The 27,978-nt window shown below is 47.2% G+C and overlaps 4 protein-coding genes and 1 long non-coding RNA gene across 7 annotated transcripts; 1 reads left to right on the top strand and 4 right to left on the bottom strand.

Moving 5' to 3' along the window:
- Positions 1-759: 759 nt before the first annotated feature.
- LOC4347266 (ethylene-responsive transcription factor ERF109) lies at positions 760-1,850 on the bottom strand. The gene has a single exon (XM_015755558.3). It carries the CDS (start codon positions 1,785-1,787, stop codon positions 963-965), a length of 825 nt encoding a protein of 274 aa, XP_015611044.3. The 5' UTR covers positions 1,788-1,850; the 3' UTR covers positions 760-962.
- A 358-nt stretch (positions 1,851-2,208) lies between these two features.
- On the top strand, positions 2,209-5,105 carry LOC4347264 (uncharacterized). Its single transcript, XR_001540050.3, has 3 exons — positions 2,209-2,444; positions 3,045-4,413; positions 4,486-5,105. It is a non-coding gene; the product is annotated as an uncharacterized lncRNA (long non-coding RNA).
- Positions 2,921-4,631, bottom strand: LOC4347265 (alpha-amylase isozyme 3C-like). 2 transcript variants are annotated; one of them, XM_066304207.1, is made up of 3 exons: positions 4,509-4,631; positions 3,448-4,386; positions 2,921-3,357 (listed from the first exon to the last, which is right to left on the bottom strand). In XM_066304207.1, exons 1-3 carry the CDS (start codon positions 4,599-4,601, stop codon positions 3,076-3,078), a joined length of 1,314 nt encoding a protein of 437 aa, XP_066160304.1. In that variant the 5' UTR covers positions 4,602-4,631; the 3' UTR covers positions 2,921-3,075. The 2 variants fall into 2 exon arrangements, with proteins under 2 accessions (XP_066160304.1, XP_066160303.1); XM_066304206.1 differs by having other exon boundaries at positions 2,921-4,386.
- Positions 5,106-10,065: 4,960 nt separating the features above from the next.
- LOC9271949 (alpha-amylase isozyme 3B) lies at positions 10,066-11,784 on the bottom strand. The gene is made up of 3 exons (NM_001403805.1): positions 11,661-11,784; positions 10,646-11,584; positions 10,066-10,546 (listed from the first exon to the last, which is right to left on the bottom strand). Exons 1-3 carry the CDS (start codon positions 11,751-11,753, stop codon positions 10,262-10,264), a joined length of 1,317 nt encoding a protein of 438 aa, NP_001390734.1. The 5' UTR covers positions 11,754-11,784; the 3' UTR covers positions 10,066-10,261.
- A 4,878-nt stretch (positions 11,785-16,662) lies between these two features.
- On the bottom strand, positions 16,663-18,960 carry LOC4347262 (alpha-amylase isozyme 3A-like). 2 transcript variants are annotated; one of them, NM_001403808.1, is made up of 4 exons: positions 18,716-18,960; positions 18,406-18,589; positions 17,242-18,047; positions 16,663-17,151 (listed from the first exon to the last, which is right to left on the bottom strand). In NM_001403808.1, the coding sequence occupies exons 1-4, from the start codon at positions 18,812-18,814 to the stop codon at positions 16,867-16,869; spliced, it is 1,374 nt and encodes a 457-aa protein (NP_001390737.1). In that variant the 5' UTR covers positions 18,815-18,960; the 3' UTR covers positions 16,663-16,866. The 2 variants fall into 2 exon arrangements, with proteins under 2 accessions (NP_001390737.1, NP_001390735.1); NM_001403806.1 differs by having other exon boundaries at positions 16,696-17,151; positions 18,457-18,589; positions 18,716-18,957.
- Positions 18,961-27,978: the final 9,018 nt, after the last annotated feature.

The following is a 27,978-nucleotide window of genomic DNA, read 5'->3' as shown; positions in this document are numbered from 1 at the left end:
GCCCACGGATACGGATGGGGCTGGTGGTCCCCAGGCCACCAGGCGGCGCGCAGCGAGCGAGAAAGCAGCGCCCCGCTCCCAGTTTTGGCTTACGAAACGAGTCCCATCAAAACACTCAGCTGGAGCCGCGGTTCACCGTCCGCGCCTCCGTGGCTATCACGGCATCGCGGGCGCTTCTCTCCAGAATCCACCGCGCGGCGTCGCGGAAACCCACCCGTCTCGCGCGCTACGGCTTAGCCGCGACGGTGACCGCGGCCGGTTTGCCATCCCTAGACGGCTCGCGACGCTGCGTGGTGGGCGGCTGGTGGCACGTTGCGATCACAGTGGGAAAGGCAGTTGGGCCACTTGGCCGTGGCGAGTAAACTAATCAAGCTGCTTCTGTAAACTATCAAGCTGCTTCTCTTCTCCCGCTCTCGCTTGGTCCTCGGAAACGAGTTGACCGTCGTGTACCCGTGTGCAGTGTGCTGGGTGCTTGCTCGCCTGCTGTTTTCCACATCGCCGTCGCCACGGGTGATTTCCCTCGTACGGTGCTGTTCCACGAGCGAAAACTAGCTGAGTTCCACCACCTCTCGATGTGACGTTGACTAGTCAGGTGAAAAGCGGATTCACCCTCCCGAGTCACGACTTGTCAAAATACGTACACGCCTAAGTTATTAACTCGCGTGGAGACTCACTGGAACGCATGTGTAACTGCTTCCACCGTTGCATCGTTTGCAAATTAACTCAGCTTCAAGTCATCGCAGACATTTTGCGCAAATATTAATTGGAAATAATCTATTCCATCAATATACAAAATTCTTGTTACTTTCTACTCTGTACAAAAAAATATGTATAAGACGGTACTCCTAAAAAACGTGCTCTGCACAAACAATGAAGTATAGCTAATTAGCTATACAATGAAACGAATAAATGAATGGCCTTCCAGTAATCTAATCCAACGGTTGAGATCTAATAACACTAGCTCAAAAACTAGACGCTGCACCGGAAAATGGCGGGAACCAGGTGTCCGCTTCATCCAGCTTCATCAGGTCCTGCAAGCCATCCCAGAGCTGGTTGCTGCCGGCTTCGTCCGCGCCCATCTGCCAATCCACCGGCGTCGTCGTCTCCTCGGCATCCGCGCTGCACGGCGACAGAGTCGGAGTCATCTGCTCTGCCGTTGTCGTCGCCGCCGTGACAGCATCGCCGCCATTGCCGTTTCTTTGGCTGGGCATGGGCAAAGGCTCGGAGCACGGGAAGTTGAGCTTCGCGCGCGCGCCGCGGAACTCGAGGGCGGCGCGGTCGTACGCCCTGGCGGCCTCCTCGGCGGTGTCGAACGTCCCGAGCCACTTGCGCACCGCGCGGCGCGGGTCGCGTATCTCCGCTGCCCACTTCCCCCACGGCCGATGCCGCACGCCGCGGTACACGTTCTTCTTCCTCCTCCGCCTAACCCTCTTCCCGCCTGATCCTCCTGCCACCGCGGCCGCAGCAGCAGCAGCAGCATAATCCGTCGCCATTACCGCCTCCTCGTTCCCCGCCGCCTCGGCCCCAAAGAAGTCGCACCCGAGACAGCCGTCGATGCCGCACAGAGCACACGCCTCCCCGCACGCCACCGTGACGATCTCCGGCGGCGGCGTGGTGCACCCGGACACCACGTACCGCAGAGCCGCGACGATGATGCTGTGCTCCTGCTCGGACGAGATCCACCGCGCGGAGCTCGGAGCCTGATGACTACCCCCACGCTCATCAAGCTTGGTCTTGCAAGAATCCTGCCTCGCCGCCGCCATGGCCGGTATCACCTTCTTGGTCATGAGTGTTCCAGTGATCAGTAGGGAGCTAAGTGAGCCGGAGCTAGTAGTGTGCTTGAGGTCGTTAGCTGAAGCCGGGAGAGCGGGTGCACTTATATAGGGGGAGACCAACATCGAAAGTAACACGGCGACAGAACGGCGCCAGGACATGCTCCACGTCGTCGTTGATCTTTCCTCTTTCAGGCTTAGCCCTGTGGAAAACGTGTGGTGTCGAGGGGATTTGGGCAGTGTGTGCTGTGCCGTGGGGCCGAGGTGACGTGTGGATGCTGACTTAAGGCGTGAGGTCAGCGGGGAGGCGCCAGCAGCCAGCAGAGGCAGCGGCAGCAAACCAAGGGTAGAATAGTCTACCGGAAAAGGTCAAACCGGGTCAGGTTGTTTGATGACGTGGCTTATCCGAAGGCCGAAGCGGCGTTTCTGGACTCTTGGAGATGTCAACTCGCGCTAATTACCAGATTGCCCTCTCCTCGGCCGCGGCGACGAATCCCCTTTCCGCGGCGCCGCCGCCGCTAGGTGCCATACCGTCGATCTTCTCCGGCGGCGCCGAAGCACGCCGCGTCGAAGTCCTCTCCTCTCCTCCGTCCTCTCCCCTCTACTGGTTCGGCGGCGGCGCGGAGCGGAGATCTCCATCCGGGCCGATTCGGTGATTCTTCCTTCGGTTCGGTAAGGAATTTGCAACTCGCTTGGACAGATTTCCCTCTCGATCTGATAAGCGATTTTTGTCGGTTTTGCTATGTGCAGTCAATCCCAACTATTTTCACTGTGATCCATGGAATTAGAGTAGAAAACGCACCCATTATTCAATTGCTCCATCTGCAGTATGATGAACATGTTGTTTTCTGCTAATATTTTTGAGTTTTCACCACCACCACCACAATTGCCTTCATTTAGAAGAGTATAGATAGAAGACAAACATTTTCATACTGCGCTGAGGTAAGGTAATTTCCAGATTGTTGTGGTAAACTACTAACACCAAGCGAATTTAAACAAAAAAAAAATCACTTCACAGCTAGTGGGGCAAAAGTCCTGAGGGCTGAGGCAAGAATAATACTCCACATTGAACCCTTGACACGTCAGACGGTCAGAGCAAATTTTAATAATTTGTTTGAATGAAATGGCATACTATCATATTCCAGGTATTTAGGATATCATTTAAATTTCTTTTCCAAGCATAAAATAGTCCTGACAAAAATATTTGTCTGTCATACAATCAATCAATCACTTTCTTGTTATTTAAGACATCATTTAAACTTCTTATTTCAGGCACAAAATAGTCCTGAAAGAAATATTTGGCCTAGTGGCGCCGCCCTGCTGGAACTCTAAGACCACTCTTTTCCCAGACGCAGTAATTGTTGCCGTGAGCAACGACATGGAAGTCTGACGGGATCAAGTTGCCCACATCATACCGAGTCCCAATCTTTGTGATCACCTTGTCATCGATCATGGCGACGTAGACATCTCCGTCAGCAGCAAGGATGTTCAGCTTGCTCCCAGGATGAATTCCATTTCTTGACCTCACCGCGGCCAATGTGCTGATCTCCTGCTTCAAGTTCCAGTCAAACACATGGTCGTAGAACTGTACAGACAGACGGAATGTTAGTTCGAGATTATGGTTAACAAATATCGATTTCTGATAGCGATGGAGATTATCAAGCTGAGCACTCACAATGCAGGGTACTCCAGGGTGTGTGAGGATGTAGGCGTAGCCCTGCATGACCTTGTCGGAGGGGAACGGCCATGAGTTCTGTGTGGAGCCAGTGTCATGATTGTCGATGAAGGTGACAGCCTTCTCCGGCAGCCAGCCAATCATCCCCGGCGCCTTGCCGTTGCCATCCTTCATCCGCCACAGCTCACCTTGCACCGCTGCCTGCAGCTCGCCCTTGGTCGTGAAGTCGAACGCCGATGCAGGGCCACCGACGGCCTGCGCCCAGTTCACCAACTCCTGCCGGTCACCGTCCTGGTTCCACGACGGCTCACCGTTGCCGTCGTAACGCATGTTGCTCCATATCTCGGCGACGACGAAGGACGGGTCGGTGTTGTCCACGTACGTCTTGGCGACGGTCGCCGAGTATCCCTTGGCGAAGTCGAGGCGCCAGCCGTCGAAGCCGACGTCGGACTTGAGCCAGTTGAGCCAGTCGGAGAGCTCTGTCTGCACACGCGTGTTGAGGTGGTCGATGTCGGGCGCCGCGCCGAAGTCTGCGCCAGTATCGCGGTGACCGCGGCCGTTGGAGTACTGCGTGTCGTCGCTGCAGATCATGTCGGGACCCCAGTCGAGGCGGCTGTCCGGCGTGCCACCCTCGAAGATGCAGTAGATGCCACGGCTATCCTTGTAATCCGCGCACCGGTGGTTGATGACGATGTCGGCGACGCACTTGATGCTCTTGCTGTGGAAGGCGGCGATCAGCGACCTGAGCTCTGCCCCCGTCCCGTACTTGGACGCGTCCAGGTCGTAGAGCCGTCCCGGCATGTATCCCTGTGGCGCGACGGAGTGCGACGGCGGCGGGAGCCAGACGTGTGTGACTCCGGTCGCGGCGATGTCGTCGACGTGGCTATGGAGGAAGTTGTACCACCCACCCTGCTTCTTCCATGACTCCCAGTTGAATCCCTGCACCAACATCATGTCAACGTGCAGGTACGTCAAATTTGTTCATAGCTAGGAACTATTTCCTATTGTCATGTGACATACTAACGGGAAGTACAGCAGATCAAATGATCAATGAGACTCACCTGAAAGAGAACCTGAGCCTGGGCTAAGTGAGAGCCCAAACAGAGCAAGACGAAGAATAGGAGGCAGCTCATTGTGGTGGAATGCTTTGCCATTGCGTGTCTCAGATACAAGCTGAGTTGTGTGGATGGGGAATGCTGGTGCATGGGAATTTATAGGTGCAGCCCGGCATGCAGACGTACCTCTCCGGGTGAATTGATTGTTCAATTCGTTGGATAAGTTCAGTTGCTCCTAACGAGAAACGCAACGGCACGGCGGCGACGAGTTGCGCTCATTTAAAAGAGGATAAAAAGGAGGCCAATAGGAAGTTAGATAAAGCCTTGGATAGCGTTGTGGGCTCCAGGTAAAGCTTCCTTTTGTTCTTCCCGTTCCCGTTCCCTGGAGGAGGCGAGGCTGTTCCAGGCTGCAGCCTTCCTTCATGCGATCGTCTCTGTTGGCGCACATCCACCTAAGGGCAGCTAGCTAAAACCAATTCGAATTTTGTTTCGCAATTAATGTTTTTTCTTTATTTCCTATGTTTGCTAGTTTTCTTCTTTGGTATCCAAATTACATTATACAATTCATCCATCCATCATGAATTTAATTATCCTTGTTGTACACGTACTTTTGCCGGACACTTCCTAGAATTAGAGCCTCATTGTTTTCTTTTTCAAGGGAATGCCATTCGGCTAGCTTTACTGATTGGAATTAGAGCCTCATTGTTTGTCCTATATAAAATCAACCGCTGCTAAAATCTGATTCAAAACATAATTCTGTAGTTGATTTTAGAATATTTTTAATGTATTTCTTTTGTAGCATTAGCTTTTAAGTTACTAATTAAAAACACATATATAAAATTTTCATTTATAAATTATTTTTTATCGCTAATGAGCCATGTTTTGGCATCAAATCAGCTCTTGGCCAGTTGATGGGGCTCGTACATTCCATGTTAATTAAATAAAAAAGTAAATAAATCAAGGATGGCAATTCTGATTAAAACAAGAGTCCTCGCTAGAATTAGTTAATGAAAATTACTAACACTGAAAATTAAGGGCTTGTTCAGATTGTAGCCAAAATAAACCTTATTAAATTTTGGCAATATGGCAAGATGACAATATTGCCAAAATTTTGACAGGATTTCTTATGTATTTACTAAAACTAGCATGGTGCCCCGCGCATATTGCGCGGCTAGCATTATTATATTTTCTCTCATATAATAGCATATATGTTTTCTCATTATATTATTCAAAAATATTAAAATGGCAACATAATTTTAAATTTTGCAATAACTTTACAAAACTACTAATATGTAATATTCATATTATATTTTATATACGTGTTAGTTATTAATTATTTTTAATACCAAATTTTAGTTATTTGTAATTATATATATTACTATATGTACTCTAGACTCGTATTTTAATATTTATTTTTTTTAATTCTGAATTTTCTGTAAATTGTATTTCTATATAGACTCTATGCTCTTCTTCCAATATTATTTATTTTTATTTCTGAATTTTTTATTATTTCTAATTGTATTTCTATGTGAACTCTAAACTCATCTTTCAATATTTTTTAATTTTTAATTTCGAATTTCAGTTACTTCTAAATTGTATTTCTATATTGACTTTAAACACTTCTTCCCATGTTTTTCTTAATTTCGAATTTTAGTTATTTGCTAATTGTATTTTTATACGGACTCTAAACTCTACTTTAATTTTATTATGTTTATTGCAAATTTTAGATAGTTTTAAATTCCTATATGAACTCTATACTCTACTTCTAATATTTCTTATTTTTTAATTCCGATTTTCTATTATTTCCTAATTGTATTTCTATATGGACTCTATACTCTACTTCTAATATTCCTTATTTTTAATTTCGAATTTCTATTATTTTCTAATTGTATTTCTATATAGACTCTATACTCTACTTCTAATATTCCTTATTTTTAATTCTGAATTTCAGTTATTTCCTAATTGTATTTCTCTATGGACTCTAGTCTCCTCTTCTATTATTTCTTATTTTTTAATTCCGAATTTTAGCTATTTCTAAATTATATTTCTATATGGACTCTGTTTTTTCTTTTTCTCCGATTAATGTGAGAATTTCTAGGCCATGAGAGCGAACGTGGAGGCTCCTTTTTCTATTCCTTTAATAATATATATACTTTTAATTGTATTATGTTTATTCCAAATTTTAGTTAGTTTTAAATTCCTATATGGATTATATATTCTACATCTAATATTCCTTATTTTTTAGTTCAGAATTTCTATTTTTTTCTTAAATGTATTTCTATATGGACTCTATACTCTACTTCTAATATTTCTTATTTTAATTCTAAATTTCTATTATTTCCTAATTATATTTCTATATGAACTCTATACTTTACTTGTAATATTCCTTATTTTTAATTCCGAATTTCAGTTATTTCCTAATTATATTTCTATATGGACTCTAGTCTCCTCTTCTAATATTCCTTATTTTTTGATTCCGAATTTCAGCTATTTCTAAATTGTATTTCTATATGGACTCTAGTTTCCTCTTCTAATATTCCTTATTTTTTAATTCTGAATTTCAGCTATTTCTAAATTGTACTACCTCTGTTTTTTAAATAGATGACGCCGTTGATTTTTTCTCACATGTTTGACCATTCGTCTTATTCAAAAATTTTACGCAATATGGACTTTGTTTTTTATTTTTCTCCGATTAATGTGAGAATTTCTAGGCCATGAGAGCGAACGTGGAGGCTACTTTTTCTATTCCTTTAATACTATATATACTTTTAATTTTATTATGTTTATGCCAAATTTTAGTTAGTTTTAAATTCCTATATGGACTCTATACCCTACTTCTAATATTCCTTATTTTTTAATTCCGAATTTCTATTTTTTTCTTAATTGTATTTCTATATGGACTCTATACTCTACTTCTAATATTCCTTAATTTTTAATTCCGAATTTCTATTATTTCCTAATTGTATTTACTCTATACTCTACTTCTAATATTCTTTATTTTTAATTCCGAATTTCAGTTATTTACTAATTGTATTTCTATATAGACTCTGGTCTCCTCTTCTAATATTCCTTATTTTTAATTCCGAATTTCAGTTATTTTCTAATTGTATTTCTATATGGACTCTAGTCTCCTCTTCTAATATTCCTTATTTTTTAATTCTGAATTTCAACTATTTCTAAATTGTATTTCTATATGGACTATAGTCTCCTCTTCTAATATTCCTTATTTTTTAATTCCGAATTTCAGCTATTTCTAAATTGTATTTCGATATGGACTCTGCCTTTTCTTTTTCTCCGATTAATGTGAGAATTTTTAGACCATGAGAGCGAACGTGGATGCTTCTTTTTCTATTCCTTTAATTATATAATAGATTTGACAACAAACTAAATATAGACATATTTTTGACAACTATGCTAAAAAAATAGTATGGTTGAAAATGGCATCAACCTAAACAGCCCCTAAAATGAAAGAAACCATCAATTAGATTTGTATAATAACATGGATCCACGTGGAAAAATAATGAAGTTCGGATTGAAAAATAGAAATTGTCAAGTGGTGCGACGTGGTGAATGTTATGATCCAAGAGGTCACAAATAAAATAGGGATAAACAAGGAGATGGTTTTCCTACCTATCCTAGTTGTAAGGTGAATCTGATATGCTCCAAATGGCTCTCATTGTCACTATTTTCGATAAAATGTAATCTATATTGCTACAGTATCTGGTGTCTTTAATTTATGATAAGTACATGTGAAGTTAGATTGATGCCGTTGTGGGACTGTAAACCCTAATAGTATAATAGCACAGATCACCTTCCTATGATGTAAGAGTGGTTGGAATGGCTCCTAGCATATTCTAAGAGAATATTCCTTTCAGTTAGCGTGGGCACCAAGCTTCATCTCCATCTTTCATGTACCACTAGCCACTCTACCGCAAGCTCTAAATGTTCCCAACAAGGGCAACTTGGTTTAATCCTGGGCACCTACTAGGAAACTTGTATTAGCTTTAAGTCGGGACATGTCGGCCAATGACTTAGGTCATGTCTTGGTCGGATAGGAGGTGCGTTGTCTGCCTCCAAGGTTGTCAGTATCGGAATACGTATTCTAGGATCGTTTTCGACTGGTATCACACTAGTATCGGGATATATAGCGTAGTATCATTAGAATCACTCTAGGAACAAGATACTAACTGTTTCCAACTAGACATTATTTGAATTCAAAAATCAAAACTATATGAATGCATTTGTGTTCATATCTTCGAAATCAATGTTAAATAAAACTATTAGCATTAGTAGGTACTTCTTGACAAATCTATCCTTATGTTATTTATTATTATCAATCTAGATCAGCTCTATATAATTAATATAAATATTAAATTAAACTTTTAAAAGAAAATATCATAATATCCCGATAACATAATCCTACTACTTTAGATAAATATACTACCTAAAATATCAGATACTAACAATCTTGCATGTCCCTGCTACAATAGCATGCGTGAATATTTTCTCTGTTAACTTCAAGGTCAAGCCCTCGCCTATTGATTCCTATTTTTGCTAGCCCACTTGAAAATAAATGGTGGAACCAATGGTTATTATGGTTCTTCTATCATACTCCTCAAAATATAGATCAATGTAACATTTTCTAGTACTATAAATCTGAATAAAGATTATCTATTAAAAATCTCTTATATTTTAGTACGGAGTGAGTAAGAACCTGCCGGATATCAGGTTCCATTGCACGAAGCAAGACATCGTGTACAACGAACGCCTATATATGGGTGGTCCAGTTCAATATAGCAGTGACAATATCAAACTTGATCTCTAAATGCTAGGTGGCCTCGAGATTAGTATGCAAGAACTCGTTAAGTACTTTTACACGTCGTAGCATTTTGAACCATTGAGGTTATCTGATGATACTACCGTATCACCGGTTCAAAGCTTAGAAATTGTTACCGCGCATTGTCCGAAAAGTTCTTAAATTCACAACGAGGTAATTAAGTTAGTGTAACGCGCAAAAAGAATTGTCTGATGAAAAAAATGGGGGAAAAAAAAAGAAGAAAAGAGAGTTCTGGCTGGCTTGGGCTGTGGCCCAATATAGCTAAGCAAGTAGTAGTGCACGCACAGCAGCAGGCCGTCGGTCCTAGGTCAATGCAAGCAGCATCAGCAGTAGTAGTGCTCAGGTGCTTCGTAAGGTATACTCTCTCCGTCAAAAAAAGACAAACCCTGTTTTTTGTCCAATGTTTAACCGTTCGTCTTATTTAAAAAAATTATGAAAAAAATTAAAAAAAACAAGTCATGTATAAAATATTTATCATGTTTTATCATCTAATAACAATGAAAATACGAATTATAAAAAAAATTTCATATAAGACGGACAGTCAAAGTTGGACACGGAAACTCAGGGTTTGTCTTTTTTTTGGACGGGGGGAGTACAATGCACTGGACTAGTATGCAGGTTAATTAATTTCCCTAAAGTTTAGTGATGAGTCTGCTGTCAGGAACGTTTGCATTTGATCAACACAGTGCTGCAACTGATTAAAATGTAGCAGTAAAGTCAATGGACTTCTGAGTTAAAATCATCTTTACTTCTAGAGGATACAAATATCATATCCCCAGGCAGGTAGAATACATAGAAATATCGGAGCAATGCTCAACGCTTTGCTCAGATTAAGAAATCTCATACAATCATAATCTGGTTATTTAGGATATAATTCAAATCTTATTCCAGGCACCAAATAGTCCTGAAAAATTTTCTTCGCCTAATAGTGGTGCCGCCCTGCAGGAACTCTGAGACCGCTCTTTTCCCAAATGCAGTAATTGTTGCCGTGAGCAACGACATGGAAGTCTGACGGGATTAAGTTGCCCACGTCATACCGTGTCCCAATCTTTGTTATGACCTTATCATCGATCATGGCGACATAGACGTCTCCCTCAGCAGCAAGGATTTTCAGCTTGCTCCCGGGATGAATCTCATTTCTTGATCTCACTGCAGCTAATGTGCTGATCTCCTGCTTCAGGTTCCAGTCAAATACATGGTCGTAGAACTGCACACATAGTCAATAAACAGAATTTAGTCGGAGAAACTGGTTGAGAAAATTAGATTTTTCTTTATGGCATTCGTATTCATGCAGCTGAGGACTCACAATGCAGGGTACTCCAGGGTGTGTGAGGATGTAGGCGTAGCCCTGCATGACCTTGTCGGAGGGGAACGGCCATGAGTTCTGTGTGGAGCCAGTGTCATGGTTGTCGATGAAGGTGACGGCCTTCTCTGGCAGCCAGCCAATCATCCCCGGCGCCTTGCCGTTGCCGTCCTTCATCCGCCACAGCTCACCTTGCACCGCCGCCTGCAGCTCGCCCTTGGTCGTGAAGTCGAACGCTGACGCAGGGCCACCGACGGCCTGCGCCCAGTTCACCAGCTCCTGCCGGTCACCGTCCTGGTTCCACGACGGCTCACCGTTGCCGTCGTAACGCATGTTGCTCCATATCTCGGCGACGACGAAGGACGGGTCGGTGTTGTCGACGTACGTCTTGGCGACGGCCGCCGAGTATCCCTTGGCGAAGTCGAGGCGCCAGCCGTCGAAGCCGACGTCGGACTTGAGCCAATTGAGCCAGTCGGACAGCTCTGTCTGCACACGCGTGTTGAGGTGGTCGATGTCGGGCGCCGCGCCGAAGTCTGCGCCGGTGTCGCGGTGACCGCGGCCGTTGGAGTACTGCGTGTCGTCGCTGCAGATCATGTCGGGGCCCCAGTCGAGGCGGCTGTCCGGCGTGCCACCCTCGAAAATGCAGTAGATGCCACGGCTATCCTTGTAATCCGCGCACCGGTGGTTGATGACGATGTCGGCGACGCACTTGATGCCTTTGCTGTGGAAGGCGGCGATCAGCGACCTGAGCTCTGCCCCCGTGCCGTACTTGGAAGCGTCCAGGTCGTAGAGCCGGCCCGGCATGTATCCCTGCGGGGCGACGGAGTGCGACGGCGGTGGGAGCCAGACGTGCGTGACACCGGTCGCGGCGATGTCGTCGACGTGGCCATGGAGGAAGTTGTACCACCCGCCCTGCTTCTTCCACGACTCCCAGTTGAACCCCTACACCAAGAACAGTCATGTCAAACGCAAGTCATTTTTTTTTATGTAATGTGACATTGTACTACAGGATGCTTACCTGGAAGAGGACCTGGGCTTGGGCCAAGTGAGAGCTCAGACAGAGCAAGGCGATAAGGAGGAGGCTGCTCATTGAGGCTATGCGCTTTGCCATTGCTGCTTCTTTCGAGTAGCTGAGTTGTGTGGAGTGGCATGCCGGTGCATGTGAATTTATAGGTGCAGCACGGCAGCCACTTGGCCAATGGATGGATCGTTGTTGGATAAGTTCGGTTGCCCCCAACGAGAGAAGAGGAGAAACGGCAGCGCTGCTATGTGGGCTATCTCATTTATAAGCAGATAAAAAGGGCGCGTGAGATATGTATGCGTCGTGCTATGCAGCCTTGGATGGCGTGCGATGCAGGCGCAGGGACGCCGCGAACAGAGCGCGGCCGCCGTATGGGTGGTCCGTTATTGCGCGCCTTTCTGATGCGTATGCGCGCCGCGCGGCTTCGGTTTGTAACTTCCGTGCTGGCTGCCCATGGTCTTTTGAGGTTTGATCGCATCAGCTTCAGAAGCTTTCGGCTCTGGCTGCTGCGCCCTAACACAAATTGGCTACCATTTATCCTCTTTCTTTCTTTATTCTTTTTTCCGGTTTGTGTGTATGATTTATTCAGGTTATGGTATCCTGCGATTCTGCACTGGTTAGTTTCCAGGCCGTTTGACTACCTACGGAGTCCTGTTTTACCGCTTGAGGGACGCGCGATTGAAAATGGGGTTAATTGCATCCATGCCACTGCAAATGTGGCAAATTAATAAAACGCTATTACTATTCGTGATATCGGCTAGGTGCCACTAAAATTTTGGTAAATTGGATCCATACCACCCCGTCGCATGTTCCGTCCTTCCCCCGTTAATTTCCTAACTACGTGCCGTCTTTCTACTTCGCCGTTGAAAGCACCGCCGAACTCGACGACCAGCGCCTCTCGGGGGATGGTCTCTGGCCTCGACTTCGGCCTCCTCAACTCGTCCCGCGCCGGCCCACTCCGCCGCGGCGCCGCCGTCAAGACCGGCACGCGCGTTTTTGCGGACTCGAGGACCTCGACCAAGTGCCTGGTCTGCCGTCTGCCGAGGAGGACACGGCCAAGTGCCTGCAGTCTGTCGACGAGTTCCATGGGAGGGGACGCGTGGTTGAGAGCAGCTTGCGGCGCAGCATCAGCAGCACAAAGCCACGGCCACCGTGGTTCAGCCCGCCGCCACCGCCGGAATGAAGCTGGCTTGTTGCTGCTTGTAGACGATGGGCCACGACGGGCGATGACTTGGATGAGGTTACCGCAATTGACGATGAGGACGAGGAGACGGTGAGGATGAGCGATGCGATGGGGACGGGAAGAGGCGCCGTACGTGACGGGCGGCTTCAACGAGCACCGCATCCAGCGCCAAATCCGGCCGGGCTTCTGCTGGGTGAATGTCAACCACTAGATGCCGAAACGGCTGTTGTTGCTTGATGATGCAGATCGACGACGAGGTTGCTATTTGATGCAGCATGACGAGGGTTGCTTGTGGCTGGCATGCCGGCAGCTAGGGGACGACGGACTGGGATGGAAATTGGATATGACTGGTTGCTGTTTCTTCAAGATGAATGGGCCGACTAACTGAGAATGACGCCGGTGAGAGCCATCCCGTCGTGCGCGTCGTCCACCACGACGGCGCCGTAGCGGGTGAGGAGCGGGTCGGCAGCGAGGAGCGGAGGACGACGCCGGCCGGCAACTCCACCGCTCCGCCTCCTCGACCCGTCGTCTCCGTCCGCCGGCAACTCCGCCGCTCCGCCTCCTTGACCCGGCGGCTCCGCCGTCTGCCGCCCACAACGCCAGCCTCCGTGCCCTCAGCCTCCTGGAAAGAGCGACGGGAAGGACGGAAAGTGTGACGGGAAGGATGGAAAACATGACGGGGTGGTATGGATTTAATTTCTCAAAATTCTAGTGACATCCGGCCGATATCGTGAATAGTCCACATTTGCAGCAGTGGTATGATCCAATTAACCCTTGAAAATGACGATAAGATGTCACATGCGCTCTTTAGCATCCGTTTTTCCGTTTCCACAAGAGTCCAAGCAGCGTCGGCCCATATATATTTCTCTTTGAACGGCCCAACGAGCAGCTTTTTAGGCCCAGTAACATGTTAGCCCGATTGAAAAAAATTAGGAAAAAGTACACCGAAGGTCCCTCAACTTGTCATCGAGTTACAAAATCGTCCCCCAACCGCAAAGCCAGATACAATGCATCCATCAACTTACAAAACCAATGCAAACTACGTCCCTCGGCGGTTTTGACTCCAGTTTTGTCTGACGTGGCAGTTGACTCAGCGTGGGACCCACGTAGGCCCCATACGTCAGGTGACCACGTACGTCATCATCTCCTCTTTCTCTTTCGCAATCCACGTCAGGGTGGTCCATGTCCGTGTCGGCGCGCGCAGCAAGCAGTCTAGGCTTGTCTGTATTCCCGATTGTCCGAGGCGCGTTGGCTGCGACGGAGACCACCATCCTGGTGCCGACGCCAATGTACTCGTCCGCCTCGTCACACTCGGATCTCGAGAGCATTGCCAAGTCCAACCCACACCCGACGCCACCGACAAACAAAGCTTTGTACATAAAGACTTTGTTCAAACATACAAAATTTTGTATATACAAGTTTCAAACAAGTTGAAGTAGTGTGTTTGTCTACCCCTATAAAAAAATTATGCATAGAAACATTATATACACATAAACTTTATATATATATATATATATAATAGAATTGTATACATATACGATTTTGTATATACACTTCAAACAAATTAAAAAACAAGTTGCCTATGCCAGCTTAAAAAGGGAAAACTAGATGATCATAAGCCCATAAAAAGATTTGTTAGAAAATGAAAAGCTGAAAACCATGTGAGCCAAAAAAAAAAAGGTACGGACCGACCCTATCACACGGATTGCACGTGCATGGTCGATCGCCCGTTAGCATTTTCACCTCCTTAGACCCTTCCTGTGATTATAGCACCTATCAACCTTTTTTTCGAATAAGAGGACATGAGGATGGCCTCTTTTCATTAATAAAGGAGGAGAAATGAGTTTACCTATAGGTGTTAGCAGGATTTGCTTGGTAGGACTGTTGGGGGCAAAAAAAAAAACTTAGAGAGATAACAATGTTATGAGAGTAGGTCCGGGTGTATGTCTCTGGCCTCCTACTTTATTTTTGCTATAATGATAGTAGGCGTTAATGTGATGCGTTGGAAGCCTGGAACACATGCATAAGCATTCCTCTTTTTCCATATTTCCCAACTGACTAGGAGAATGAGTGACCGGAGCGTGTTCTTCAATATTCCGGTAGTGTGGGCTAAGGTTGCCCACCAAGTTTTCCACCATATCTATGGTGTTTCATTGCTCCATTTGTAGGTTGATCTGTGCCCACCTTGCTATGGCTCCCGAGATTCTCTTTGTGACTTGGCAGTGTGCTATGAGGTATATAGCTGTCTCGTTGCAAGTTCAACATAGTGGGCAAATTCTTTGGTTGGGTTATCCTCACCGTTGTACTTGGTCGGTTTTCCAAAGCCTATTTTGCAGTACCAACCACGTGAAGAACTTATATTTAGAGGGACCATGGCTTCTAGATTATAGAGCGAAAGTGCACCTATCCTATAGTATCGAAGCATTCTCTAATATCAAAGCATCCTTCTTCCCCACTCTTTCTCTTCCTTGTCCATGTCACTTTCTCTCTCTATTTCCGTCCATATGGCTTTTCATGAGCCAACCCACGGGTTCTAATTTCTACATAAATTCATGCAGGCTTCAACTTAGAGGTTTCAAATTTCACATTTTTTTAAGGAATATTATAAGAAATAGATAAATGGCAATGAGAATAAGAAAAAAAAATTAGGTGTCCATAGCATTAAATACATTGCCATCTAAAAAAATTTGATGTGGCACGCCAGTGAGAGAAAGGGAGAAAGAAGGAAAAGTGAGAGGATGACATGTGGATGTGGGCCCTTATGTTAGTGGGTCCAAAATATTTTTTTATGTGAATGATAAATGGATTCCATTTTTTTAATTCTAATGCCACATAAGCGCCATATCAACACCACGTCAACACTGTCACGTCAGCGCAACATCAGCGAAACAACCCACCAAAACCACTAAGGGAATCAAATTGTACCGGTTTTAATAATTGTGGGTTAAGATATTCGGTATTGTGGTTTAGGAATTCGAATCAAATTCAACCACTAGTTAGGGAAATCAAAATGAACTTATTCCTTCTGGAAGGGCCGTGGCCCATTAGTTATGCAGCCCTTATCCCTGACGATAAGTCCATATAGTTCCTGCTCTTGACTGGGCTCATGTAGCCTTCTTCCTTTTTCTTTTCCTTTTTTATGAGAAGCTAGCCCATGCAGTGATGCAGCCTTCACTATAGCCTAGTTTCAAAAAAGTTATTGTATTGGATTATCTGCATGGTTATAGATATAACTTGAATATTGTGGTAAATAAACTTAATAAATATACGGTAGATAGATTTTTTTAACGAGAAATCGTACTTTTAGAGGAACAAATAATGCATAGAAATAACTTAGTGAAGGAGCTGAAAAGAACATGGACTAAGGATTCGTTTGAACTACTTCCTTTGTTTTATAATGTAAGTCATTCTAGTATTGCCCACATTCATATAGATGTTGATGAATCTAGACATATATATTCTAGCAATGCTAGAATGACTTAACATTATGAAACGGAGGGAGTAAGTCTTAAGTGAGCTTATAAGCCGTACGTAAAATAAGAAATATCATTAGTATATAATTAATTAAGTATTAGCTATTGTAAACTTAAAAATGGATTTATTATATATTTCAAATAATTATGTATATTTTTTCAAAAATATACTATTTAACATTTGAAAGAGTGCTAATGATGAACGATGAAGTAGCTCGTCCGATAAGCCCAAACGAACGCAACTAATTAAGTATCTTACCATCAATAAGGTCCAATTTAAGTAATCATAGAGAATATTCTATTGTATTTTTTACTTGTATGTTAAAAATTTGGAGTAAGAAAGTTTTCTAGCAAAAGATATATTCAAAATTTGGGCTTGCAAGTTCAAATTTCCGGGATGAACTATAGAAAACAGAGCAGTATATATTGGTAAGATTTCATAAGCTATATATGCAAACAGAAACGAACATTTCTCGTACAAATTATTAAGAACTTTTTTTTTGCGACCAAGTTATTAAGAACTGTGTAGCTAGCTTGCGAGCCGTTTCTAGCGCCGACCTTCTGGTTCTGGGACTCTAAGGCCGCTCTTCTCCCAGACGCAGTAGTCATTGCCATGAGCCACGATGTGGAAGTCCGACGGGATTATGTTGCCCACGTCTATTCTCGGCCCGATCTTGGTGATGACCCTCTCGTCGACCATCGCCACGTACATGTCGCTCTCCGCCGCCAGGACGCGCAGCTTGCTCCCGGCGTTTATCCCGTTGCGCTTCCTCGTCGCCGCCAGCGCGTTGATCTCTTGCTTGAGGTTCCAGTCGAACACGTGGTCGTAGAACTAAACAACACAAAACAAAATTGTCACCTATGAATGATGAAGCATCGATCCATGGATGTTATAACAAGCTTTGAGAAGTTAATTGCGTACGATGCATGGTACTCCTGGGTGGGTGAGGATGTAGGCGTAGCCCAGAATGACCTTGTCAGACGGGAATGGCCACATCCGCTGCGTCGAGCCGGTGTCGTGGTTGTCGACGAAGGTGACGGCCTTCTCGGGATACCAGCCTATCATGCCCGGCGCCTTGCCGTCCTTGTCCCGCATCCGCCACAGCTCGCCCTGCACCGCCGACTGCAGGATGCCCTTGGTCGTGAAGTCGAACGCCGTCGCCGGGCCGCCAACCTGCTTCACCCAGTTCACGAGCTCCTGCCGCTGGCCGTCCTGGTTGGCCGCCGGCTTCCCGTCGCCGTCGTAGCTCAGGGAGTTCCATATCTCCGCCACGACGAAGCTCGGCCTGGCGTTCTGGACATACGTCCTGGCGACGGCCGCCGAGTAGCCCTTGGCGAAGTCGAGGCGCCAGCCGTCGAAGCCGACATCCCTCCTGAGCCACCTGAGCCAGTCGGAGAGCTCCCGCTGGACGAGCGGGTTGAGGTGGTCGATATCGGGCGCCGCGGCGAAGTCGGCGCCGGTGTCGCGGTGGCCCGTGCCGTCGGAGTACTGCGTGTCGTCGCAGCAGATCATGGAGGGGCCCCAGTCCAGGCAGCCGCGCGGGCCGCCGCCCTTGAAGATGCAGTAGACGCCGCGGCCGTCCTTGTCGTCGGCGCAGCGGTGGTTGACGACGATGTCCGCGACGCACTTGATGCCCTTGGCGTGGAAGGCGGCGATGAGCGACTTGAGCTCCGCCTTGGTGCCGTACTTGGACGCGTTCAGGTCGTAGAGCCGTCCCGGCATGTAGCCTGCGTGCATGCACGGGAAAAATCGATTTAAACACATGCATGCATACATGTCAATTGCCTGATGAGCTAGATCAGCTGATAATTGCAGTAAGACACTGGCCGTAACACACTTTACGTCACGTAATATACTCCCTCCCTTTCTAAATATTTCATACCGTTATATTTTTAAATATGTTCGACCGTTCATCTTATTTAAAAAATTTAAATAATTATTAATTCTTTTCCTATCATTTAATTTATTGTTAAATATACTTATATGTATACATATAGTGTTACATATTTCACAAAAAAATTTAAATAAAGTAAACGGTTAAACATATGCTAAAAAGTCAATGGTGTCAAATATTTAGAAACGGACATGCTACAAAGAGAAGCGTAACGAGATGAAGGAGATGCATGGCTTGCTGGCCTTGAGGCGAGACGGAGTGCGTGGGAGGTGGGAGCCAGACGTGCGTGACGCCGGCGCTGGCGATGTCGCCCACCTGGTCCTTGAGCATGTTGTACCAACCACCCTGCTTCTTCCACGAGTCCCAGTTAAAACCCTGCACAAAAATGTTACAGACACGTATTCGGTTGTACGTGAATTATATTAGCCGTTCTGACTTGCTGTCGATAATTTTACACAGGTGAACCCCCTTGCCCGTTTATGGGTGAAATGAATAAAGCACCTGGAAGAGGATCTGCGTCTGCGCGTGCGCGACGTCGGGCGTGAGCCAGAGCAACGCCACGAGGAGAAAGCCACACAGGGCGGCCATTTGCTTCCCCATGGCCTACGTGCAGCCGGCCGGACACTTGTGAAAGGGGAACCCTTTGTGCTGCTGCTCTCTTGCTGCCGCTGCTCGCAGCGTCGTCAAGTCAGCTAGCTGATCGCTTGGAGACTTGGACAATGATCGATCGGCTCTTGCTGCGTGGAGAAGAAATCGTCTCCGGGCAAGTATTTATAGTAGTGCGGGGATAGACGGCCGGGATGCTCCTGGTTTTCTGGATTGGCTCGAATCAAACGGATAAGGGCGCGCAACACTGTCTTAATTTCGCCGCCATAGGGGCATGCCAAACCTGTCAGCATGCATGGTTCAGAATTTCGGAACATAATTCTTAAAATCCTGAGATTTTCTTTCACGGTTATACAGAAGCTAACACAGGATGTATGCAAACCTCATTCACATATCCACTCAAACACAGATGGAGACCAACGACTCAGAATTTCGGAACAGAATTCTTAAAATCCTGAGATTTTCTTTCACGGTTATACAGAAGTCGTAAAGGGCCTTTCCCACCTCAGAAACTAGCCATTGAGATGAGGGGCTCCCCACTTATATCTTAGGTCATTTGCCCTTCTACAACCAATGTGGGACTATTCAACAATCTCCTCCTTCACACATTAGTGTCCCTCAGCCCTTCACCGCCCTTTCACTGTATCCGGGCCCCCACCGGCCCACGGTCCATCAGGTATACGGGCCCCGCAGGCACCCACGGTTCATCAGGCCTTCACACATGTCCATCGGGCCAGAGATGTTAACCTAGCCTGGCTCTGATACCAATTGTGAAATCATTGTCATGATTAATATTTGTGATGAACAATTGGCTTTACAAATGATTTATTCGATGAATTGGTTTGAAAAGATGTGTGGATGTTGGTGTGTGTGCGTGTGACTAATGTGGGTCAGGTTGTGATATTTGTGCTCAGAAACGGTTGTTTTGTCTGATTGTGTGCAGGTGACTTGAGGTCAGCCTTGGTTAATGGTGAGGACCGAGACTATGTTCAGGGAGGAACAGATGTCTAGTGTGGTCGGGATACCATGTGAGAAGGTGACTAAAGTCAGGATTCTTGAAGGTCAACTTCGGTCAACGGTGGGGATCGGGACTAGACTCAGGGAGGAGTTAAGGTCCAGACGGTTAAGGATACCGGGTGACGAAGTTGGATATGAGATGGTACATGATGGATGGACATCGTGTGGAAGAGATCTTCGCAGCGGGCTTCACGAGGTGTGCGTGCAAGCGTCGGTGTTCGCGGAGGAAAATTGTGGAGTATTATATGGTTGCTACAGTACTCGAGGTACTGTAGCGGTGTTACTGTATTGTGCATATATGTGTACACAGTGGCGTGTATGCGTGTATGTGGATGCATGTACACGTGCATGTGGCTGCATGCATTTGTGTTGATCTGATAGGTTGGCTCGGGGCTATGGCAAGCCGAGTCGGCTCAGGAGAACAGGAGGACGTGTCGCTGCTGTGACGGCGAGGAGAGTCCGACTTGTCTGTGGCCGGTGTGGCTGCAGGTTTTGGAACTAGGAGTTCTACTCCTACTTTAAGTAGGAGGTTTTTTGGTATAAATAGAGAGGGAGCGTGTGACTTCCCTGTATCGCTTTTCAGAGCATGGAGTTGATAGTTTAGTTAGGGTTTCGAGTTTAGTCGAGATTTTTGTAAGGAGTGCTGTTGTTGCACTTTGTAAACACAGAGAAGCAATAAAGTTGTCATCTATTTTGAGAGTTCTTCGATTTATGTTTTATCGGGTTCGGTGGTCTAACCGACGACATACCGGCGGTCTAACCGGCGGCGTCCGAGCGGTCCGACCGGCGGCGATAAAACTACGTCGAGATTTCCATCAATTTAAGGGTAACTTTTATTTCCGCTAAAAGTTTTTGGGTTGGTTGCTTGTGTTCGATCCTATAGGATGTATATATGCAAACCTAACTCACATATCATTTCAAGTGAGTATATCCTTGCCTTGCTATAGATTCTTACTTGAAATGATCGATCTCCCACTTCGCCGCCCATGGCCATGACCAGCGTGCCGAGCCGCCTACAGCTCCTCCTCCATGTTACGCCACCACACTGGCCAATGCTAAGCGGCGCACGGTGAGGGTTGGGTCATGGGCACCGCCGCCGCCGCCGCCAATGGTCGCTGCGCTGACAGCCTACGTACTCTCTGTCTACCTCCTCGGATCATCTACTCCAATGGCAATTTGTGTGATTTTTTTGGATTTGCGTGAATTTCTGGATTTGTGCGGTTTTGGATCTCTTTTGAAATTTCGGTCATATTGGATACCGATAACGAATTAGTTAATTCGATCTTTTACTTTTTAGATTACCGAAATTTCTCAAAAGATTGAGAACAAAGATTGGATAGTTGGTCTGACCGAATGTCCCACCCTAACCACCACATTGTTGGCGCTTCACAAAATTTTGAAGATTTCAATTTTCGTTCCCCCAAAATTATACATTCTTTTAGAAAAAAAAAGCTTCGGGACTTTTGCATGAATTTTCTAAAATTTCTCCTTTTTCCCCCTAGGCATGTATATTCCTGCTTCAACAGTGCTTGACATTTTGCGCGGTTGACATTTTTCAAATCCCAGAAAACATATATCAACTGCTAGGCAAGTGTCACACAGAGATCGTAGCTAGGGAAGGATTCTAACAAATAGTCGGTGAGTAACTAGCTAGCGAGAACCTAGAAAAGCTGAAGATGTTGGGGCTACTAAATTAGCGGGTGTTTAGATACAGGGGTGTAAAGTTTTGACGTGTCACATCGGGTGTTATATAGGGTGTCGCATGGTGTGTTCGGGTACTAATAAGAAAACTAATTACAGAATCCGTCAGTAAACAACGAGACGAATTTATTAATCCTAACTAATCCGTCATTAGCAAAAGTTAATGTAGCACCACATTGTCAAATCATGAAGCAATTGGGCTTAAAATATTCGTCTCGCAAATTAGTCGCAATCTATGCAATTAGTTATATTTTTAGTCTATATTTAACTTCATGCAGGTGTTCAAATGTTCGATGTGATATAGTGTAAATGTAGCGCCCGTTCCGTCGTGGCGCCTAGCGGGAAATTGTATTTCCTAAAAACCCTAATTGCGAAAATTGTTTCTTCGCTTGCTGTCAGTCTCCGTGCCTTTCCGGATCTCAATCCCCGATCTATCGTCAAGATCAATCCCGAATCCAAATCCTTCCCAAATCAAATCCCTCCGCAAAAGTCTATTTTGCCTCCCTCGGGTTCGATGGGCCGAATTCCTCTCGGCCCATCTCTCCCTCCCTCCCCATCTCTCCCTCTCTCCCTCGCTCTGCCCGCGCGTGCGCGAGAGCCGCGCCGAGCGCCCCCCCTCGCTCTCCCTCTCCCCGCCTCCATCCCTGGCGAGCTCCCCGCCCGCGAAATCGGCCCCCGCGCGCCGTTGTTCGCGCGCGCGCGCCCGCGTGGTCGCCGCCCGTGCCGCGCCTGTGCCGTCTGCGCCGCCCGGCCCCGTTGCCCTACCGCGCAGCCGCTCGGCCCCGCGAGCCAGCACGCGTGCCTGAGCCGCGCCGCCCGTTGCTTCCCGCGCGCGCACGCCGTGGTGGCCGACCGCCTGGTCGCCGCCGCCGTCAGCCTCTGCCGCGCCTGCCGCCCGTGTCGCTGCTCCGCTCCACACCGCCCGGCCGTCATCGCCGTCGTCATCAACCCGACCCCGCCACTCCGCGCGCTAGCCTCCAAGGGACAGAGGCAGAGCTCCTCCTCCCTCTGCCGCGTCGCCCTCTCTCCCTCCTCCTTTTCCCCAAAGTGGCAAGGGGGCAAGCCCCCTTTCTCTCCTCCTTTTTCCCTTTTCTCTCCTGCCGGTGTCATCCCTCCCTGTCGGCGTTTTGGCCGCGACCGCCGAGCGCTAGCCCTCTCCTTTGACCGCCCTAGGTCGGTTCCCAAACTGACATTGCCATCCTATAAAGCCCAGGCGCCCTCCCTCTCTTCTCCTCTCGTTGTCCCATCGCCTCCACTCCATTGTCGCCGCCTCCCGTGCTCTGTTCGCCGTCGCCGTTTGTCGTCGCGCGTGTCAGAGGAGCCGGCACGAACGAGGACGCGGAAGGGGACTTCGGGCGCGCCCTCTTCTTCCTCTTCCCCGGCCCGAGGCCGGAGAGATCACTCCCGTGCCGTCGGCCTCTCGTCACAGCGCCCCGCCTCGTCTCGGTAGTGCATTCCCCCGTTCTCCCTCCTCGATCCATCTCCTCCCATTAGACTCAGTTAGTAGTGTGTGTAGTACCCCAGTAGCTAGCTCGCGCCGCCCCGACTGCTGCCGTCGCTCGCCGTGTGCTCGCCACCGTCGCCGCCCGAGCTCTGAAGCGCCTCTCGTCGCCAGCCTCCCTCGGTGCGTTTCCCCCCTAATCCGGCTCAAGGGATGGATTTCTGTAGCCGTGTAGATGCTCTCACCGCCGGGAATCAGCCCCTCGTGACCTCGTCGCCGTTTCCCCCTTTTCACGCCGCCGGTTGCCGCCACCGCAATTCGCCGCCGTTGAGCATCCTCCGACGAATCCAAGCCGTTGGCCCGCTCCCTCTCGTCCCCCCTTGTCATTCCGGTGTACACCCCGTCGCCCCTCGTCGTCGCACGGCGTCCCGGAGAAACCGCCGCCGCCCACCGTCCATTCGCGGCTGGCGCCTTCGTCTTCCTCTCGCCGGCCCACGTGGCTGCCACGAACACGCCATTTCGGTGCCACCTCGGCCGCGACCGGGTCGAGCCGACCCCGGTCCGCCGCTCCCCTCTGCCCTCCCCGTGTGCGTGGTCCACGGTGAGCCGCGAGGCTGCGCGTGGGCCCGCCGCACCCGCGTCCCCCGCGAGCCGCGTGCGTGCGCCACGCCCCCCTCCCCAAACCCTAGCACGCCCCGCGTGCACCTCGCTCACGGTGAGCCGAGTCGTTGACAAGCGGGTCCCACTTGGGACCACGCGGGATGGACCTGGCCCACCGGCTCTCTCTCTCTCTCCTCCCCGCCCGCGCGCGCCTTGGGCCGCCTTGCTGGGCTGGCCGGCCCATTAAGCTCGCCCGAGCCGCCCCTTTCCCTCGGGCCGCGCCATAGCCTCCCGAGGGAAGTCTAATTCCCCTCCCTCCTTCTTTTCTTTTCTTTTCTTTTCAAAAAGGATTTAAATAAATCCCTTTTCCTTTAGACCAAAAATCCAAAAATCTTAGAAATTCAATATCTTCCCAACCGTAAGACCGTTTGACTCCATTCAACTTCCAAAATTCCTCAAATCTCGAGATCTATCTAATGGCCCACTTAGAGGTCAATAATAGGGCTTTATTTTCGCCGTTTGTTGAGTTGTCCCGTTTCACGTGTAGTTTCGGAGCCCGAAGACTCGCAGTGCGAGGATTTCGAGGATCAAGCTCAAGATCTCGAGCAAGGCAAGCCACCTTTGAAAATATTGAGCCTATATTTGAACTTAATTATATTGCTTGCAAAATATTATGCATTGATAGGATTGCACTTAATCTGTTTGCTCCGTCTGCAAGGCAGACCGGTGGGCCTACCTAACTTATTGCATCTGATTATTCCTTTGTTAATTGTTATACCATGTTCCCTTGTAACCACCTAGTTGCGCCTCGGTAATCGTGCACTCTGCACGAGTATCGACGGTCGCCTTCAAACTTAAAATCTGAGAAACATCTTGGGTAAAACTTGGGTTTTACAAAAGACTTGGAAAACCCGACATCTAGGTCGGTGCTCGCGAACTAAATGAATTTCTAAAATCGCGGACCGGGGAACGTACCGGGTGTACGGTTTCCCGCTCTTGCACTTAAGGACCGTTTCCTTGGAATTTCATCCGAACATAAGACAAGTGCGACCACATGGATGGAATGGGACACCCCTGGCTGAGTAAATTGCTAAGCGGGGGAGCCTTGATGCCGAGAGACATGTGGATTCAACAGGGTGGTGTCGGGGAGAACCCCCGGGCTTCCTGGCACAGTATGGTCTGGGACCTAACCTGTTGTTGGTCTGGAACCCCTCTCGTCGGCATATGGCAACCCTGTGTCGGCTTTCGAAATGCCTTGTCATGAAAACCTTTAGGTCACCAGACGTGGCCGTTCTGCACGGGCTGGGTGATTCGGGTCAGTAATGTTGTGTGGGTAAAGTGTACCCCCTCTGCAGAGGTTATTAAACTGTTCGAACAGTCGTGCCCACGGTCATGGGCGGATGTGAGGTGATTCCTAGCGTAGTTTTGTTTGACTACTGCTTTGTGAAATTTGCTGTTGTGGATTGGGTTCGATGTTTGGAAAATCTGCGGCTGATGGGATCAGCCAGGCCCGGGTGGCCGTTTGAAAGCTGTTGGCCGGATGCCAACCTTGATCAATTCAAAAGACTGATACCTTGCACATACTCCGATCGGACGAGACGCACTGTCTTATCCGTGTCGTTTGAGAAGCACTCACTTAGTTGTTTCAGAAAAGAGTTTAAATAAAATCAATTGCAAAAACAACAGCCTTTCCTTGAAGCCTGCATTAAACACTTAATCCCCATGGCTTGCTGAGTACTCCCGTACTCACCCTTGCTCTATATAAATAATTCCCCCCCCCAGTTGCTGAAGAAGATGAAGCGGATCCCGCTGACGAGGAGTTCTTCCAGGAGCAAGTCGGCTACGATGAGTTTTAGGGTTTCTGCCTAGTTCCCAAGTCGCGCCTGTGATGTTTGGTCCAAGTCTTGGCTTCCGCTTTCCCTTTTGTAATGTAGTTGTGAGCTCGGGATCTGTCCGCAGCCCAACATGACTGTACTCCTACTCTATAATAAAGAGACCTCTGTTGCTGTGATATACTGTCTTCCTGTGATACCAGCACTGTTTCCTGGGACTGGTATCGATTAACAGGTTAATTTGGAGCGTCACGGGCTAGTTCCGCTCGGGGCTAGTTCATGGCGTGACAGTAAATTTCTTTGTGTGGGAACTAAACAAGGCCTTAAGTTTGTGTGTTCTTTGAAACACTTTTCCAACTTTACCTGCTCGTTTTCCGTACGCATGTTTGGAAACTATTAAACGGTGTATTTTTTGCAAAAAGTTTTTATAGAAAAGCTACTTCGAAAAATCGTATTAACATATATTTTTAAATTTTTTAAACTAATACTTAATTAATTATATGCTAATAATTCATTCTGATTTACACCATGGTACCCAAGCGGCTAGCTAGCTACTGTGTTCTTTCCAGGCTTGTGTACTAGACTAGCTAGCTGCGTGTACCGATCCCTGAATCATTCGGAGTAAATGCAGGTGGGGATCGAGGTCGAGAAGCGGTGAATGGCGGACGTCTAGCTAGCCACGCGGACAACGAGAACACGTACACAGTAGTCTGCCTACATGCTGAGGACGTACGCACAGGCACAGCTTGCCCTCTCCCTCAATGTTTCGCCCGCACCTACGTATCGTATACTCCCTCCATACTCGTAAAGAAAATCGTTTAAAACAATATTTAAATTAAACCTTAAAAATATAAATCATAAATAAATCTCAAATTATTGAGTTTAAAAATATAAAAAGTATATGTATAGATTTGTCTTGAAAAATACTTTTATAAAAATATACATATATCACTTTTTAATAAATATTTTTATAGAAATAAGAAGTAAAGTTATGTTTTGGAGACCGTATCGTTCTCCTAAATGACTTTCTTTATTGAGTATGGAGGGAGTAATCAAACAATACGGACATATATACTACGGTGGCGGCCTGTCGTTGGGGCGGTTGGGTTCACCATTCAGCCTGATCTCGCCGCCGCCCGCCGGCGATCAACTGCATGCAAATCCGTATATAATGCATTGCAACACAGACACGTACACCAAACAATGAAACAAATAATAGGAGTCAACGAAGGCTGCCGCACGTACGTTGGAAAGATCTGGGCAATATGTAGTAGTAGTACCGACGTAACGACGCGTGCATGCATGCATGCAAAATTGCAAACCTCAATCTCATTTTTGCGTGGATAAGTCCATCGATCGTCCACGCGCGCGTACGTACGTATGTGGATTTTCAGACTTGTCATATATATAGATCGCTCAGATCAGAAAATGAATAGAACATTAGGCAGTTTGCATTGTACCTAGCTCGTATGTTGGAGATGACGAAGAGCGGACTGGATAAAGAGTTCCGGATTGCCCCATTGGAGCTGGGCTTCTCCAGCATGAAACTGCTTGGTCTCATCCAAAACGAAAGCAAATTAAGCCGTCTCTTATATCGGCCTTGGGCCTGCTGCGCAAGTCCATCCGATCCATTGACCGTCGTCAGGTTTATCTACTCCTTCGTTGTCAATATATGTGCAGCCGTGCTTGATAAAAAAACAATGCAGGTTTCTCCCTTCGTTCCAATGTGATGCACATCATATATACCGTTGCCATTCAATAGCATCTGATCCATGTACAGATCCAGCCGACACGTAATGCTTGTCCTAGTTCGCGGATGCATGGTCGAGCTTCTGCATGCTTCCTTGCTCTGACCGGCTACAGAAACTATGATAGGGTCGGCTATATGGGGGTGGGTGCATCCAATCGAACGGCCGTGAATCGTACGCGGGTAGATCAAACGGCGATGCATGGGTCGATCGAGCTCAGAATTAGCTCTATGTTACGTATACCCAGCTGTTTCGTTTCTACACGGCTGGCGTCTACCCGTTTGTGATGACTCTGTTTACACCCAAATTTGACACCTATGAACAAAATAGTGGAAAATTGCCAAAGTTTGGAAAGTGACGGGTTTCCTTGCTCGGGAAGACATGTTTCGTGTCTCCTTTGGTTTCTATCCTGAATTGGACGTGGAGAAGGGTCTGTAGAGGGCAAGACCAACCCCTATTTAAGGGACAAGGCCGGTTCATTGGCCCTTTGGCTAGATCGAGGTGGTTGGCGACTACATATCACCGCAAGGCGTTTAGGTGTTGCGATCGTGCTTGTCGACTTGTCACAAAAAATTACCAACAGACTCGTTGGCTCTTATCCGAATATAAGTGGCGTCATGTTTCTGATCGAGGACTTGAATTCGATATAACCGGATTTACACAAAGTTATTGCTCTCCGGGGAAAAAAAACAAACAAAAAAACAAATTAAGTTATTGCTCGACGTGTGGCACTGTATTTCTCGACAGCCCTGAGGGTGCAACTTAGACGTACGTAGCTAGGCCCGCAGGCCCATGAAATGTACCTTATCTGTAGAATTC

The sequence above is a fragment of the Oryza sativa genome, chromosome 9, assembly GCF_034140825.1.
Source record: "Oryza sativa Japonica Group chromosome 9, ASM3414082v1".
Classification (NCBI taxonomy): Eukaryota; Viridiplantae; Streptophyta; class Magnoliopsida; order Poales; family Poaceae; genus Oryza; species Oryza sativa.
This window is presented reverse-complemented; position numbering and strand designations above follow the sequence as displayed.

Coding starts and splice junctions, on each gene's coding strand:
- LOC4347266 (XM_015755558.3), bottom strand. CDS start 1,787: ATGACCAAGAAGGTGATACCGGCCATGGCGGCGGCGAGGCAGGATTCT.
- LOC4347265 (XM_066304206.1), bottom strand. CDS start 4,601: ATGGCAAAGCATTCCACCACAATGAGCTGCCTCCTATTCTTCGTCTTG. Junction 4,387..4,508: donor AGGCTCAGGTTCTCTTTCAG/GTGAGTCTCATT, acceptor ATGTTGGTGCAG/GGATTCAACTGGGAGTCATG.
- LOC9271949 (NM_001403805.1), bottom strand. CDS start 11,753: ATGGCAAAGCGCATAGCCTCAATGAGCAGCCTCCTCCTTATCGCCTTG. Junction 11,585..11,660: donor AAGCCCAGGTCCTCTTCCAG/GTAAGCATCCTG, acceptor TTCTTGGTGTAG/GGGTTCAACTGGGAGTCGTG. Junction 10,547..10,645: donor ACCCTGGAGTACCCTGCATT/GTGAGTCCTCAG, acceptor CTATGTGTGCAG/TTCTACGACCATGTATTTGA.
- LOC4347262 (NM_001403808.1), bottom strand. CDS start 18,814: ATGGGGAAGCAAATGGCCGCCCTGTGTGGCTTTCTCCTCGTGGCGTTG. Junction 18,590..18,715: donor AGACGCAGATCCTCTTCCAG/GTGCTTTATTCA, acceptor ATTTTTGTGCAG/GGTTTTAACTGGGACTCGTG. Junction 18,048..18,405: donor TACGCTTCTCTTTGTAGCAT/GTCCGTTTCTAA, acceptor GCATGCACGCAG/GCTACATGCCGGGACGGCTC.